This window comes from Typopeltis vanoorti, chromosome 17, assembly GCF_054136105.1.
Source record: "Typopeltis vanoorti isolate ZY-2024b chromosome 17, IOZ_Tvanoo_1.0, whole genome shotgun sequence".
NCBI lineage: Eukaryota > Metazoa > Arthropoda > Arachnida > Uropygi > Thelyphonidae > Typopeltis > Typopeltis vanoorti.
In genome coordinates, this window is record NC_143565.1 from 8,962,305 (window position 1) to 8,979,385 (window position 17,081).

The window sequence follows — 17,081 nt, forward strand, 5'->3', positions numbered from 1 at the left end:
TCTTTAACTCTGGTGATGTTGAGTTGGGGTGTGTTTTCAGATTTATTCCAGTAGCTAACTTTTCGCTGTTCGCCCTGGTTCCCTGGCGAAAACAACGGGGGCCTTGTTTAACCGGGCGACGCCCCAGCCGGCATGACATTTTGTCATGTTGTACCATCATTTTTTTATTTTGGTTTAACCAATAAGAATACAATTTGGTCAGCTAAATCCCAAATTGCCAGCCCATCCTTGTTCGTTCAGTATACTGGTAGATATCCAACAGGGTGCACCACGAGAAGGTGAGGATTGGATATTAGGTCAGAAGCCCTGGTCGGTTCTCCCATTCCTTTAAAGGCTATGTGGAGGTCTCCTCTCAGTTATACAGCTTTGACCCTTAAGCACCCCTGCTATAATTATATGGTAAGAAAATGAACATTATTTCGAGCATTATCACAATCTATATTTAAATTGTAAGTCAGCAGTTAGAATTGAAGAAAGTACAGGAAGATTGTTTGATGTAAAAACTTAATATTAAACTTGGAGATGCTAATCTCAGCTCTTTATGCAGATAATGTTATATTTTTGAATAAATCCAGTACAAATTTGCTGTATTTCTTAACTAATTTGAATTACTGCTGCAACAGATTTGGTATGAAATCAGTAATAAAAAAATACACTGAAAATAGATAGGAACATTGCAAATATCATCTGCACATCCTGAATGGGAAGCATATAGAACAGGTAAAACGTTTACGCTATTTAGGCACAATTTTTCATGAAGATGGCAAATTTAATATGGAAATAGACAGTAAAATATGCAAAATTTGCTGTTCCAGGTAATATTTATGCAATTCAAACCAATTTTAAGTTGCAGATCGGAGAATTAGATTAGGAATAAAATAGTTGAACGGAAACTAGACTCAACAGATATGTGACTTCTGAGAAAAATTAGACAAGTGAACAGATGATATCATTGGCAGAATCATATTACAAATTGAAGCTTTTCAAAAGGAGAGTTAATGTAATCATAATAATAATCTGTGAGCATAGTTAATCTGAAGCAGTATGGTCATTAAAACTGAGTAGGCAATGAGTGATTAGCAAAATAAAGGAAGCAAAAGTGACAGGAAAAAAGACTCAGAGAAAGAATAGATGGATTGATTTCAGTTAGCAGGTAGAAAAGCTAATCAAATTGAGTACCTACTAAATAATTGTCCATTCACTAAGAAAAATTCCTATTCTTATTAGGAAACTAGTAATACAATAGTATCTGTATTTGGACACTCCTTGAGGATAGAGAACACACCATAAAATTATGCCAGCTATCTGATTTGATCAGCTCTTAGTTTTCCATTTTCTTGAGCTCCCCTTGGAGAAACAGCTGCATCAAAATGTAGATTGCAAAATATAATAAAATATCCTTCTAAATTTATAATTTAGTGTTAACTTGTTTTCATGTCATCACCATGTATATATCTTGATATATTTTATATTCATTTTTAGTGAAAGCGCCATTTTTGTTATGATTATTTGAAGTCAAAATATCAATTTACTTTTTTTAATTTTAATTATATTAAATATCATAAAATATTTAATTTTATTATGGAATCACAGTAGATCCTCATTAAAACATTGTTGGATGATAATTAATTATGCTACTTTTGATTTTCTGTTATTTTGTATTAAGGTTTCGAGTCGTTGATGAAACTTTTGTTGACACCTCGCCAACTGGTCCAGAAATTAGTGAGTTGTCGGAAAATGAAGAGAAAGAAAAGAGAATACCATATTCATTAACGGTAAGAAAGGTCTCATTGTGTAGGCTTCTGTGGAGAAAGGACATATTAAAATTACTATTTTCCATTATTAAACCACACAAAAAAAAGTAAAAAAGAAACTGTTTTAATTCAACTAGTTTTGTGAGAAACCTTTATTTTGCTTCATCAGGAAATAGCACAAATAAAATTTAAAAAAAAACTACAAGCAAAGTAATAACAGCTAACATTTCTAGTGAAGAATATTTGATAATATTTAAACAGTGGAAATTGTACATTCACTATTATGCTGGCTGCTGGTTTACGGATTGCTACGTACTGCTGGTAGATACAAGTATGTCATGATGGATTAAGGGAAGACTAGATTTGATGTAATATCATCGCTTGTTTTTTGTTACACTGTAGAGGATACTTCGTCATTTCAATGATTCTTTGAATGCTCTTGAGTAAAAGTGGTAATCAATATTAAGGATTTCAGTTTGCTGCCATTCTACTAGATGTTTTGTATGTGTGTGTGTGTGCAAAGCACGTGCTGCCAGCCCTGATTTGTGCTTTATTTCATTCTCAACATCCTTGATGTGTTCCGATCGACATATCTCCCCAGATCTGCCAGTTTGTCCTATGTAGTGTACCCCACAACTGCAACTGATCTTGTAGGCACCTGGTTTTTTTTTTTAAGTTTCAGATGTTTAGAGATTTTGTTGATTGGGTAGAAAGCAACTTTTTTATTTTATCTGTGATTGATTGTATATATGGGAGAATCACTGCTCCTTTATATTTTTTATTTTTTTTGTTTGTTTTGGTGGTTTAAATAGAATTTTTTTGACTAATGTTCTGTTGTAGCCATTTTTTGGAAGGACAGAATTAAGATACTATAACTTTTGGTTTATTTTATCTATATTTGTAGAAATTCTGTAAGCTCTGTCACATAAGGAACGAATGATGCCTATTTTTTATGCTGGATGGTGATGAGAAGTGCGTGTAGATAATGTCCTGTGCTTTTGGTTTCCTGTAGACTGAGAAGAAGTTGATTGCATTTTACTGTGAACTTGATTTAAGGATGGTAATGAAATCTTCTAATTGGGTAGTAGAACCCAGCCAGATGATAAAAATATCATCGACATATCTTTGCCGAATTTTTTGGTTGTGTTCTTTGATACTTGAGGGCTATTTTTTAACCATTTCATGAATAAGGCAGCTAACATGGGTGAGAAAGGAGAGCCCATAGCCAATCCTCCTTTATGTTCAAAAAAATTTTCAAATTTAAAAAAAAAAGTGTTATTAATGCAGTTTAAATAGGTCCACTGTGTCTGGTGGTAAAATTTCATGACGTATTTGTATAATTTTTATTTTTGGAATCTTTGTTAAAATGGTTTACTATGTCCAGGTTTAATTATATCAGTAGGAGCCAATGTGATGCCTTTGATATTTTCTATGAAGTGTATTGTGTTCTTAACATAAGAGGATGATGTTTTGGATAGAATCTTGTATCAACAATTGGTCTCAATGGCAAGTTTTGTTTATGCAGTTTAGGGACTCCATATATTCTAGGTACTAAGAGATGTCTAGATTCTAGCTGTTTTTTTTTTCTTCAGACCAATTCAGCATTTTTTTAAAATTAAATCATTGGTTCTATTATGAAAATATCCTGTGGGATCTCGGTCTAACCTTTCAAAGATGCTTAAAAACATTAAAAAAAGGAAAACACATCGTAATACTGAAAGCTGACAAAGACAACCCAACAGTCATTTAGAATTCCACAGAATACACAGAAAAGATGAAATCACTCGTAGAAGACAAACATGTTGAGAATGAAAGAAAGCACAAATCAGGGCTGGCAGCACACAAAAGATACAAAACATCTAGTAGAATGGGCAAACTGAAATCCTTCGCATTGATTACTGCTTTCACTCAAGAACATTCAAAGAATCAGCTGAAATGAAGTATTCTCTGCAGTCTAACAAAAAAACAAGGGATGATTTTATATCTAATTTGGTCTTTCTTAATCCACTTGTATCTGATAGCAGTATACAGCAACCCACGAACCAGCATAACAGCAAATGCATGCTTTCCATTGTTTAAGCATTTTCAGATATTCTTCACTAGAAATGTTAACTGTTATTATTTTGCAGTTTTTTTTCATGAAACTAGTCAAATTAAAACAGTGTTTTTTGATGACTCTGTGTGTGGTTTAATACTGGAAAATAGTGATTCTAATATGGTAAGAAAGGTATTTCTTACAATTCATTTTTGTAAGAAATATTGATAGTTTGTATCAGTATGCAGAGGAAGACACATCATGTGTAACTTGTTTTTTCCTTGTTTTTTGAATTTGGTAATAATTGTTTGTTAATGCACTAGTGAGAAAAGGATTATTCTGTTTGAGCTGTTAGTTTATAATTTTAAATTATATGCTGGTATTCCAAAATGGTAAAAGTGAATTACATTTCTAGTTTTAAGTTATGTAGCTGAATCCAGAGATGTATTGAGGATTAGTCATCATCAATCATGCTATTATAATGTTAGGCCAGGTGACCTGTTTCTGTCTTAAATTTTTTTTTTTTTTTTTTTTTTTTCCCATTCTTTAGACATTCTCTTTATTGGTTTCATTACACTGTAGTGATATTGTATGAGGTGAGGTGCATCCAGAAAGTTCTGTTCAGAATTTACTAATCAAATAATATATGGGAGAGGGGTCACGCATGAATGGTAGCATACAGTGACTCATTAGCTAGCTGTTAACATTTATAATTGTTTGTTAATAGAAATACACAACAATGTTCATGACAAAGAGCATATTGGCCAACCAAGTGTGGTGATAAACAATTTGGTGGAAAAAGTAAACATGAAAATTTGTGAGAATCATTGTTTCACAATTACGGAACTTTATTCTGAATTCCCAGAAGTTTCATGTTCAGTCATTCATGAAATTGTGACAGAAAAGCTGGGTTATAAGAAATTGCATACCACGTGGGTCCCAAAAAACTGACCAACGCATATAAACAACAAAACGAGTGAAAGCAGTTCAAACATTTTTGGAGCATTACAAAAATGGAGGAGAAGAACTTTTTTCTTGTGTCTTTTTGATGATGATGAAATGTGGATTTTGTACACAAACATCAAGTCTAAACAACAATCAATGCAGTGGTGGCATTTATCATCTTTGAAAGCAAAAAATTCAATCATGCATGGTCGATCAAAAAATTATGGCCACTATCTTCTGGGATCAAAAATGGATTTTGCTTGTCGATTTTCTTCAGCGAGGAACCCCAATTAATGCTGAAGAAACTCAGATGAGCAATTCAGAACAACACACAAGAGGAATGCTCTCATCAGGGATTGTGCTTTTGCATGGTAACGTACAAGTTCAGAAGTTTGGGGGGGAAACCTTTTGACCACCTACCCACCCAAAGCCCCAACCTCACACCCAGTAAGTATCTCTTGTTCCTGCATATGAAGAAGCAGTGGTTCCTGTCTCAGTGATTTTGAGGATGATGAGGAACTGAAGAGCAGCATGACTCAGTGGTTGAACTCACTGAGTTACAAGGATGAATAAATTTTTATTAAAAAGCCATATAATTTGATGATCAGAAAATTACAGATCATCTTCAGTGGAATTAGGTAATACCATACAAGGTAGAACTATAATAATTGACAAATTTAAAACAGAAATGATATCCTAGTTGGTAGCTTACCTTGAAACACACAGTTTACTGATTCTACCTAATGCCACTGAAGATGATCTGTAATTGAAATATATGGCTTTTTATCATATTTACTTGAATATAACTTGCCCTTTCCTTGCACCCCTGATTTTACTTGGCGAAAAAAGTAAATTTAAAAGTTTAGCATACCTCACACATGAAAAAAGGCTAAACTTTAAGAAATAGAGTGAATGTTGTTATGGCAGTTTCAGATATTTTGGAATTTGGTTGAAGAGAATCAGTATTTCAACTCAACAATCGTTGGTTTGCCTTTGTTGTTGAGTCACGTGATCTTTTGTTAATACGGCACCAGTCATATGCACATCTTCATAGCTGTGGTGCTATCTCTACCAGCCTACCATTGCTGTCTGTTTCATGCTCTGCTTTCACTTATTATTAGTCATTCGTGAAGGATTGTTCATAACGTATCTCAAGTCTTGTAAATTACTGGTAATTTTTGCTTGAAATATGGAGAAACATTCAAGTTACAGTCTGGTTTTAAACTCAAGTTATTGACCAGAGAAATACACTCGCTGGCATTTACGAGCTGCCCTGGCCATACCTTATAGGAAACATGATTGCTTTGCCCAAGCATCCATATATTCGCCTCCTATTGGTCCATTTTGATAAGGTTTCACTGGCCTGACAGCTGTTTTGAACTGATTTGTTCTCCTCAGAGACCAGGCAGAAACCTTAAGAAAACAAAAACTCTCGTTCAGTACTAAGGAACCTGCAATCAAGAAGGATTAACTTTCATTTTATAGTCCATCTCCAGCAGTTCATCGTTTAATAATCAAAAAGTCGTATACAGCAAAACATCTGCACTTTCCCTCATCTCACCTCCCGCTCACATCCATTCAGCATTTGATTTATTGCATTTCTATCTCTTGGTTGTATTTGACTATCTGCAAAGGGGCTTCTGTTGTACATGTTAATACAGCTGATATGCTTAAAGTTTTCTTTCATCACGATTCCAAATTCGTTTTTCGAGGTCTCCATAAGCTGATGTTGGTGGGAAGGAACTGGATTTCCACAGAAATTAAACCTTTGATAATTTGTTCTGTTGCACCACTACAAGATAGCACATCCACCCACTTTCAGCAACTGGTGCATATCACTCTCTCTCTTTGTAATCATCAGGAATATCCCACTCCTCATTTATGCCTTTTGTCTTCTTGAAAAATTCTTGCATGTAAGAATGCCTTGATTACAGTAAATTTATAAGAATTTATTTTGAAGTAAGGCTGGACATGCTTTATTGACAGCAGCAGGTGGTTGCATCTCTTCATCTGTTGTATGTGGGCAAAACATCTGAAGCAAAGTGTGTGTGTGTGAGTGAGATATGCACCAAGTGCTGAAAGTGGGTGGGTGTGCTGTCATTTGCAGTGACAGCTGTCAGGCCAGTGAAACCTTATCAAAATGGACCAATAAGCGGCGAATATATGGACACTTGGGCAAAGCAATCATGTCTCCTATAAGATCCGGCTAGGGCAACTCGTAAATGACAGCAAGTGTATTCCCGTAAGCTCTGTGGTCAGCTTTCATATGAAACTTTTATAGTTTCTGTATTCAGCTTTGAAATAATGTTGAATTTAATACCCACTTGATTTATATATAATTTTGCATCGCCGAAATGAAGCCTTTTGGCTCTTTATTTTAGTAAACAGTAATAAAATTAATTCAACCTTTTCTTGTGTTATTGTGTGAATTTTGAGAAATGTTATGCCACAAGTATCCTTAAAACATAAAATTAGTATCCATTAAGCATTATTTTGTATTTGTGAATTGATGCTTCAGATATTTTTTACATATGTTGTTAATTTTACAACTTGCATTTCAATTATTGCTCTTTTATTAGTTATATAACAAAGATATACTGACATTCCCAATTAAAAATTCTTGTTTTCTTTATTCAGGGTTCTATCAGTGAAGCAGGACTGGGATTGCTGTCATGGTGGACATGAAATTTTCACCATCTGTAAATATGTATATTGTAAGAATAAAAATTGTAAATAAAAGAGTATAGAAATTTTCGTCTCTTTTTTTCTGGATTTAGCATAGACATCATTTTGTGAAGTATTTTGGGGTGTATGAAATAGATAGAGAGACCTTGAAATACTTAATGATACAAATCACAATGGGATTTTTTTTGTAACATTCATAAACTAAAACTAGAATTTATTTTTGCTCACTGTATAAATATATTATACAGTATACCATAAATTTGATTCTAGTACACACTGTATGATATGTATATAGATGTTTTTCTCATTAACAATTTGTGTCTTTATACATAGCTTGTGTCACAGATTTAATCTGAAAGAAGTCTTTTTTTTGAAAATTACCAAATATCATTATAAAAGCTGAGTAAGCTATTGTACTATTTGTTAGCATAATACTGGGTATATAGTATAAGTTTTTTTTTTTTTTTTCATTTTATATACAGTAGCATCCTCATCACTAACCCAGAGAGTGTATTCTAGTATGATTCTTGGGTAGTTCATATCTGTCTTCTATATCTTCTTCTTCATGTAGCTTCCTCAGTGAGCTGGTGCAGCAACTATGTCCTTCCAGTTCTCTCTGTTGGTGGCTTTCCTTTTTTGTTTCTGCATAGCCATGTGATCCTGTCCATGATCTTTTATCTTCAAGCCATGTCCTTTATTTTTTGCCTCTTGATCCTTTTCCCATAATTTTTCCTTCTAAAACTGTTAGTATCCTCTGTCCTGCTGAACCTCTCAGTACATGTCCCGCCAATCTCATCTTTCTCTGGATCATTTCCTGTAATAAAGATCTCTGTGTTCTCATTCTCTGTAGGACATCTGTATTTATCACATTCTGTCCATGAGATTTTCACTGCTCTCTTGTAGCACCACATTTCAAAGGCCATTATCTGTTGCCTTACTCTCTTCTTGAATATCCAGGTCTCACTTCCATATGTGAAAATTGGTCACACTAATGTTCTTATCATTCTTTTCTTTGTCTCGATACTCTCAGAACTTCTGAGCAGATCTTTATTTTTCCAGAAGGCATCTTTAGCTGTGGCTGTTCTTATTTTTATTTCTTTATCTTGCTTTCCATCTGCAGTAAAATAGGTGGCTAAATATTTTCTATTCTGTTGTATGTTCAATTTTCATCTTCTCTATCATAATAATTATTAATGGTTACAAATAACTAGCAGCAAAGTGCAGTCTTCATTTTCTGTAAAGTTCTAAGAAATTTTTTATTCATATGGCGACAACTATTGGAAAGTACTATGGCACTCAAGTAGTGACATTCCTCTGGTAAGCTGTAATATACAGACCACAGAGGAACCTTTATCTGGTCTCTTTCAACTAAAGGTGAGTTAGCCAGTCTCATACAGAGGTAGGTTTTTTTACCGGAAACTCGGGTTTTTCATCCCTCCGAATAGGCAAACCAGCCCCATGGACACGCACTAATCTACAGTCACGAATGCTTGCCCTTAGGAAATGCAACAGAGGACTGATGAACCAACTGCATTAATTTGCTGCAAACCTCTCATTAGGTGACTCTACCCATCCTAAGGGACAGATGAGGAAGGAAGAGGATAAGAAGGCAACAGATGTTGGTTTGGATGAAAAGTTTTACTTTCTTATCCCATTATAATGACACTTCAACTATGCAGGCATTAAGAAAATGCATTTTATTCTGAGTACCCTTTTTTATGATTATTTTACACACACACACACACATACTAATAACATCGCAATAGGATAAATGAACTAACAATTCAAGTTTTTTGGTATGGTCAGCTTTTACTGTAGTGACCAAGGAATGATTTGCTGTAGTGAATTTCCTTTAGCATGGCATTGATGCTGTAGGGCTTTGACTAAGACACGTAGCTTGTTTTAGTGGTGAATCTACAATAGCAGTGTTTTCTATATTGAGAGTTTAATTATATTTTGCTAGATTTAACTCGGCATCTTCAGTGCATTTGTTAAAACAGTATATGCACTAGAGCTAAGTATATACTGAAAAAAATTCAAATTTGTGGAATAAATGAGAATTGAAGTTTCAGAAAGTAACCTCTCAGTTGACCCAGTCTGAACTGTCCCTATCTGAGTATGCTGAAAGATCCTAAAATTAGTCTCTGAAATTTTTGGCACCTTTATGGGATGAGATTGTTGGGATCAAAGCAACACTGTTGCTTTGATCCCAACACAACTATGTTGTGTTGCTTTCACCATCAACACAACTATGTTGTGTTGATGGTGAAAAGAAACATAAGTAGAAGAAACTACAATAATGATGAAAATGGGGTGGGGGTGAAATCATGCTTTGAAAATTTTATCACTAGAATTTTCAGTCAAGTCTGATGAACATTTTCATTGTAACTTTTTATTATAGATAACAAGTGAACAGAATAATAAGTATAAAATTAAAGTAATTAATTTATGGTGGAATACCTCCCCCTCCCAATAATAATTATCCAGTTGAAGAGTCTGATTCAACTGGCTATTTTGTGTGCAGCCATGTTGATGCACCCTTGAAATTGGTGATGATTTTTTCCTGATTTATTGAGTTTTCATAAATTTAATGGTGTGTTTTTAGTGGATTTATTATATTTAGTGCATTTAATAATATAATTAAAGATATAATGTTAAATAGGTTGTTTTAAAAATGGTGCCAAAAACACATAAGAATAAAGCACCAGTTAATGTTGCTGCCAGTTAATACTTCTAGTTAACCTTACAGCTAACTAGAAGTATTGCAGCACTTGTTGAAGTTATTAGTTGAGGATAACTTAATGCTTTGAAATATCCTGATTAAAAAAAAAATTATTAGACAGTGAACAAAAGAATTAGAAAAAATCGATAAACAATTAAAGAAACTCAGATAGGACAAGAAAAATTAGCAGAGCAGGAAGATAACAATGAATAATTATACTTTCAATAAGGTAAGCCAGTTAGAAATAAGAAATGTGGTATGGTGAAATCATGAAATTTGCACTTTGCCGAAGAAGTCACTACTTTGAGCTCCCTGGGAGCAAAAATTAAAGATTATAGCAAATGTTATAGAGAAACAGAAAAGTGAAGGAGATGGCAGTGCTTGTTGGAAGTAATGATTTAAGTAGTGATAAATATAGTATGAGAAAGGATATGAAAGGTTTGTTGGCAGAAGCAAAAGAAAAGTGAGGGAGTAAAAATTGTTAGCTTATTACCTTAGATACGACAGAACTGAGTTAAGGACTATGATAGCAAATGATTTAATGTACAGGCTGTATAGATTATGAACAGACAAGAAGAACTGTTGACACCAGTCTCGGTGAACATAAAAAAAAAAAAAACATCTGGCACTCGTTATGGCAAGTCGGATCTAGCAGATCATGCCTTGGATACCCCTTCACACAGGATCAATTGGAAGAAAACAAACGTTCTACACAGAAGTCATTATATAGATCAGAGAGATTGTTTTTGGAATCAACAGAAGCATTAAAACATACTCCAAACCTCAACATGTATGGCTGTATAAATTTACCAAAAATCTGGGAGACAGTCATTTTAAGATCTAATTAATACTTGTTTTCTATCTTTTTCCAACATAGATGGTGTAGGACTTTAGTTCCTTGTGTTGTCTGTTCCAATCTTTTAAACTAGTCCCACTTTCGCAAGCTGTGACAAACTTCACTCAAGGGAGGAATGTTAACACGAATGTCAGTTGACTTTCCAAGTCCTGCAGGCACAACTTCTGAACAGATAAAAAGGCAGAATCTTCCATAGAATTTTCCAGACAGTTGTGTAAGGCACATTCATATATCTTGATACAGCACGTGCACTGCAGGAACCAATGCTGTTATGGTCTGCTCTGCAATGGCAGTAGCAAGTTCATTTACTTGTTGTGAACTGATTGGTTTGTACTGCTGCCAGGTCTAACTCCCAATAATCCCATTTGTTCAAAATGACTAATCATTCGTCACAGAGCCATGGAGATATTGGATCTCATCGACATTTGTTCAGCTAATGAAATTCATGCAATGCAGCAACAGCATTGCAGTGTTTGGGTAGTATACAGCTTCAAGAACAAAACATGTTGGGTCAAGTTATAATAAATTTAGTTTAATCCTTTATCCAAGTGTAAGCAAACAAAGTTTGCACCTGAAGTATCTTCAGGACTGAGGCAACTCATGGTAAAGGTGGACCAAGCTCTCATCACTCCTTGTCTCAGTATCTCCCATAATGCAAAGCACATCTCCTTGCAGACATGTATAATGTTATGCATTAAGGGAAGGGCCACTACACAGACCGGTTTCGACCTTTATTGAGGTCTCGTCAGTGGGAGCCAGAACCAGAAGTGGTGATACTAAGGCAGAAGGAATGGAGAAGTCATATTTACCTATAAGAGTTGCCAAAAGGTGTACCACCGTATTATTAAATTACTCTGGATTTAGAGAAAGATGTTGGAAGTTTTTTTTTCCACTTGGTTAGACTATAATAAATTTAGTTTAATCCTTTATCCAAGTGTAAGCAAACAAAGTTTGCGCCTGAAGTATCTTCAGAAAACTTCCAACATGTTGGGTCAAGGTTGATGCCATCACCATGGACAGCATTAATAACTAGAATGAAGTGAAAAATTTCATGTCCATTTCTTAAACTTTCCTGGCACCTGCCAAGTTGCATGATATGCAAATTCCATGCATTTGGCATTTACAATGCCCCTGGTGGTAAATTTTTGAACTACTACTTTTTTCTCAGATATCGCTTCAATGCATTCCCAAAATTTTGCATTTGGATCACTGGATGGTTCTCAACAAGGCTTTAAACAGGGATACTTTAATTTTGATCACCCTCCATACAAGGTTGTAGAGACAATTCAGAATAGAAACAGTGTTTGAGTGCATTCGGAAAGATGCCATCAGCAAAGTTATTTAGCATTTTTCTTTTTGCTTTATATATGTATGTATGTATATATATATATATATATATATATATATATATATATATATACACACACGCATATAAAAGCATTTGGGACTGAGTGTGGCAGGAATTGATTTGCCTTGGTCATGAGGAATTGGATGAGAAGATGATGCAGGGTCAGCTTTAAGTGTTCTAACAGTTGTGCCATCTATAAGAGAGAGAGAGAGAGAGAGAGAGGTGGTAGTGTAGGTGGGTAGAAGTTAGAACCAGTAGCTTTTCTAAGCGACCAGAAGGCATAGCTTATATTTACACAGATTAGTTTTACATTTATTATTTATGAAGCTAGGAATCTAGTTTCAAACCAAATGCAGTATGCTGAGAGTTTTTTGCTTCGACAGCTGTGATGTACCTTTTATTGAACAAAAGCTTGGAAAATGGATGAGATGTTGTGGGAAGAATGAATTTGTATAAGAGGGGCAGCCTACACTTGAATGTGTTTTTGTATCAGAAGTTTTGTGAAATTATTAATTGGTGTGAGACCTAACATAGAGAGTCAGGAAAACTATAATTGGAAGAATGTTGATAATAATATGTAACTATGTTAATATAGGAATGTGCATTATCATGGGAATGATTATGAGCAAAGAATGATTTTGTGTTTGTGCAGTTTGGACTTACAAAGTATGTGCAAGGATGCCTGCATAAGTAAGGCACTAGATAAGAAGAGACCTGCAAGACCATCCATCTGAGTAATGTAGACTACAGAAGTAAGTATATAAAAAGCATGCTTTTATTATGTCTATACATGAATACTAGGAGTATCAGAAACAAAGGGGTGGAGTTTGTTGCTTTGGTGCAGACCTCAGATTATAGGTTTTAGAGAGATCTGACTCTCAGAGACAGATATACTAACTGGTATTAAGTGTAAGGGATATGGTATTCTTAGGAATGACAGACAGGATAGGAGAGGAGGAATTTGCTGCTAATGATATTGGATGATTTGAGCACAGAGTAGAAATCTATGACTACGATACTGGTAACAGTTTTCCATGTGGCAGTAGGTTTGAAGCCATCTAGTGTGAGGTGGAATCTAACGAAATCAAATACTAGTGAGGTGTTGTTACAGACCTAGTGGATCGGTAGCTAGTGACAAAGAAATGCATTACCAAATAAAGATATTGGTGTGAAATAATTGTATTGAGGGACTTCTAATTATCTTAACATTGATTGGGTAGTAATGAAATCTCATAGAGGAATGAAACCAAATTTACTGACCTGTTGTGAAATAACTTTCGAGCAGCATTTGACAGAAGGAACTTGAGGCTAGATAGTATTAGAGTGAACTAAAACCCTCTCTGATTATAGTGTCAGATGAGATTCACATAAACTATGCAAAACTGATGAGTCAGTTTTGTGTAGTTTATCATCTGACAACAATTCTCATGAGCCCAGCTCTACCATCATGTTTGCTGGTCCTGTATATATTTCACCATGAAATTTATCAGTTTTTAAAAAAAATTTAGTTTTCAAAATTTATAGTTCATTTTCCTTGTTTCCTGATATTATTTATACAACATTATCAACACCATTCTCTTACTGCATGTTTCTTGGCACAGTCAAGTTTGGCTCCAAATATTGTCATCATCATCATCAAATTCCTGCCATGTACCCTCAAGGGATGTACAGGATATGACAGTACTACATGAAAAATTTACATCATTGCTAACTTCCTATCTACAATTTTCCTCCAAATCAGTCTGTTACTTGTGACGACTCCAACATTATCAGATCTTATATATATCAAAACAAGTGTTCTCTGCCAGGCTGGCAGAGAACACTTGTTTTGCTAATCTTTCCTTGCCCATTCTGTTTAAGTGACCGTACCACCTGAGATTAGCTCTGCTAACGCATTCCCGGATGCTGACAATGTCAAGTTCTTTCCTAATATCCTCATTTTAATATGATAAATATTTTTCCAAATATCCAAATATTTTTTATCCTTGATTTCCAAAAATATACAGCCATGTGTGTCTTTTAAAATTACTCTTCAGTATTAATTTTATATTTGTCTTTTAACTTACCCTCTTGTTGAAAGGTAGCTCCATTACTTACTGAGGTCTACTATTTTTACATTATGAACTGAAATTTATCAAGCTAATATGGGAAAGTGAAGAAATCCAGTGGATTGACATAGCCATATTGTGCCCTATTTTTTAAAAAAGGAGCTTTCGTGTTTACTAGTAATTAATAGAGGTAGTTCCCGTTTGGACACATGCTGCAAAATATGCAACATACTATCTCTATTGATGTACAAAAGAATATGTATATGCTTTAAACATCATAAAGGATTAAACCAAATATATAATTGGCACCTGTGTGGCTTCTGCAAGGGGGAAAGTAAAAAAAAACTAGTCACGTTTTCACATACTGATAATTGTTAGAAATTCGTTATGAATTTGAAACTTTATGAAAGAATCACATCTAGTGTTTGTGGAGTATAAACAAGCACATGGCAGCATACATAAAAATGCACTATGGAATGCAATGAGACTTTTTAGAATTCCACAGAAGTTTGTGAATGTGATACAACTATGTCATCACCACTCCCTCTGTAAGGTATATTTCTTACAAGAACATTCATCACTTTTTGAAATAAAATCTACACTTTGCCAAGGACTTGGTCATCTCACTGACTTGGTTCTACCTCTTCACATCTACCTAGCATTGTAAAAACTTATTAAAGACATAAATGAACAAAGCAGAAGGGAAATGAATACAGGATGTTCTTCCTATTATCCTTGACATTATTGACTGATGATATTAATCCTTGGAGACTCTTATCAGAATGTTATACAAACTACATCCAATTTCATTAAGCCAATAGGTCTTATTATAAACCAGGGAAAGACTGTGTGTATGTATGTATGTATGTATATATATATATATATATATATATATATATATATATATACACACACACATACATACATACATACAGGGTGTCTCAAAAAAATATATACACACTTTGAATGATCATAAAGTTGGTATTTATTATAATACAGTTAACTTCACACATTGTAAAGTACACTACATAAATGTACTTTTCATCCCTCAAAGTCTGTACAGTATTCAAACTGATGATTGTCCTGGTCCAGGCACCGCTGTTAACGTGCAGCAATGGAATTGCACACTGAGAATCATTTCGTCTTGTAGCTGGGTGCATTCTATTTTGATTGCTGCTTTCAAGTCGTCGACTGTTGCCAGTTTTGAAGTGTAAACTTTATCCTTGATAAATCCCCATAAGAAGAAGTCCATTGGCGTGAGGTCTGGTGAACATGGGGGGGTATTCTACAGAACCTCTTCTTCCAATCCATCTGTTGGGTAGAGTCTCATCAAGATAGGCCCTCACATCTCGATGGTAGTGTGAGGGTGCCCCATCTTGTTGAAAATAAAAGGCCTCATCCTCAAAGTCCTCTTGAATATGTGGCATGACAGCTTCATGCAGCAAGTTCAAGTAATTGGCACCAGCTGTAGTACCGTCGAAAAAGAATGGTCCAATTAATCCGTGTGCTGATAAGCCGCACCACACCATCACTCCTGGTAAATTTACATGATGTTCCTCCACAACATGCGGATTCTCAGGTGCCCAGTAAATGCAATTGTGCCAGGTAATTGACCCATTTAATTTAAATGTGGCCTCATCACTCCACACAATTCGTCTTGGAAATTGTGCGTCCTCTTCACATTTTTCAAAGTACCACTCACAAAACTGCATTCTCCTATCCGGATCATCTTCATTGAGAGCATGTACTCTTCTTGGAATGTAACTTTTCCAATGACTGCGCTTCAACATGAGATGGACACTTGATTTTGATACTCCTATCTCACGAGACTCTTGTCGCACAGATTTTCTTGAACTTTGACAATACGTTTCAATCAACCTTTCTTTTGTTGCAGGCCTCGTAGCTGTGTTCGTGGTCTTCCTGAACAGTTCCATCTTCTTCAAATTTATCTCTAATTCGAGTGATAGTAATTCTCGTAGGTGGATCTCGTTGAAATTTTCTTCTAAACTGTCTTTGCACTTCCACTACATTTCCATACTTCCAGTAGCATTTTAGGATAAATTTTCTTTCCTCAAAGCTTAGTCTGGTTTCAGCCATTATTTCAAATCCATTAAACCTGCAAAATAATGAAAATTAAGTGAGTTATCAGCTGTTGAAGTGCGTATACATGTTTTTGAGACACCCTGTATATATCTGCATTTCAAGGATCAAAATAACTTCATTGCTGAGTCGTATCTTTAAGCAAGTGAATAATTTTAAATATTTGGGAGTCAATATTGACTGCTGCAATGCATCAAGAGATAGAGGAGAGATAGAAGGCCAGTCATAAATATTTTGCGATTTTACATAAGAAAACATCTAGAAATATTAAGAAAATCCAAAGAAAAACTAACTTATCTATAAGCACTGTTAACTACTCACTGTTTAAACCATGGTTGGGAAATATGGTCCAATGACAAAGGGAGATAATAGGAAACATATTATATTTAAAATAATAGTTCTGAGAAAGATTTTGGATCATCTTAATACCAAATACTGGACTGCATGAAGGAAGACATAATGAGGAACTGCAAAACTTGTTTTACAAAATCCCAACATTCTGTCATCTCTAAGAAGTAAAATAATTGGGTGGTTTGCAAGGCAGATGATCAAACAAGGGTTTACACATAGAATTGTTATTTTATTTGA

General features: G+C 34.7%; 1 protein-coding gene across 3 annotated transcripts in view; it reads left to right on the top strand.

Annotated features, from left to right (window-relative positions):
• Nucleotides 1–7,485, top strand: part of Polr3H (RNA polymerase III subunit H) — a 245,335-nt gene extending 237,850 nt beyond the window's left edge. For all 3 annotated transcript variants that reach the window (XM_090407537.1, XM_090407535.1, XM_090407536.1), the window contains exons 7-8: nucleotides 1,667–1,775; nucleotides 7,372–7,485. In XM_090407537.1, the coding sequence (XP_090263663.1) occupies nucleotides 1,667–1,775; nucleotides 7,372–7,419 (157 nt within the window). In that variant the 3' untranslated portion in view covers nucleotides 7,420–7,485. The remainder of the gene's footprint in view (nucleotides 1–1,666; nucleotides 1,776–7,371) is intronic.
• Nucleotides 7,486–17,081: the final 9,596 nt, after the last annotated feature.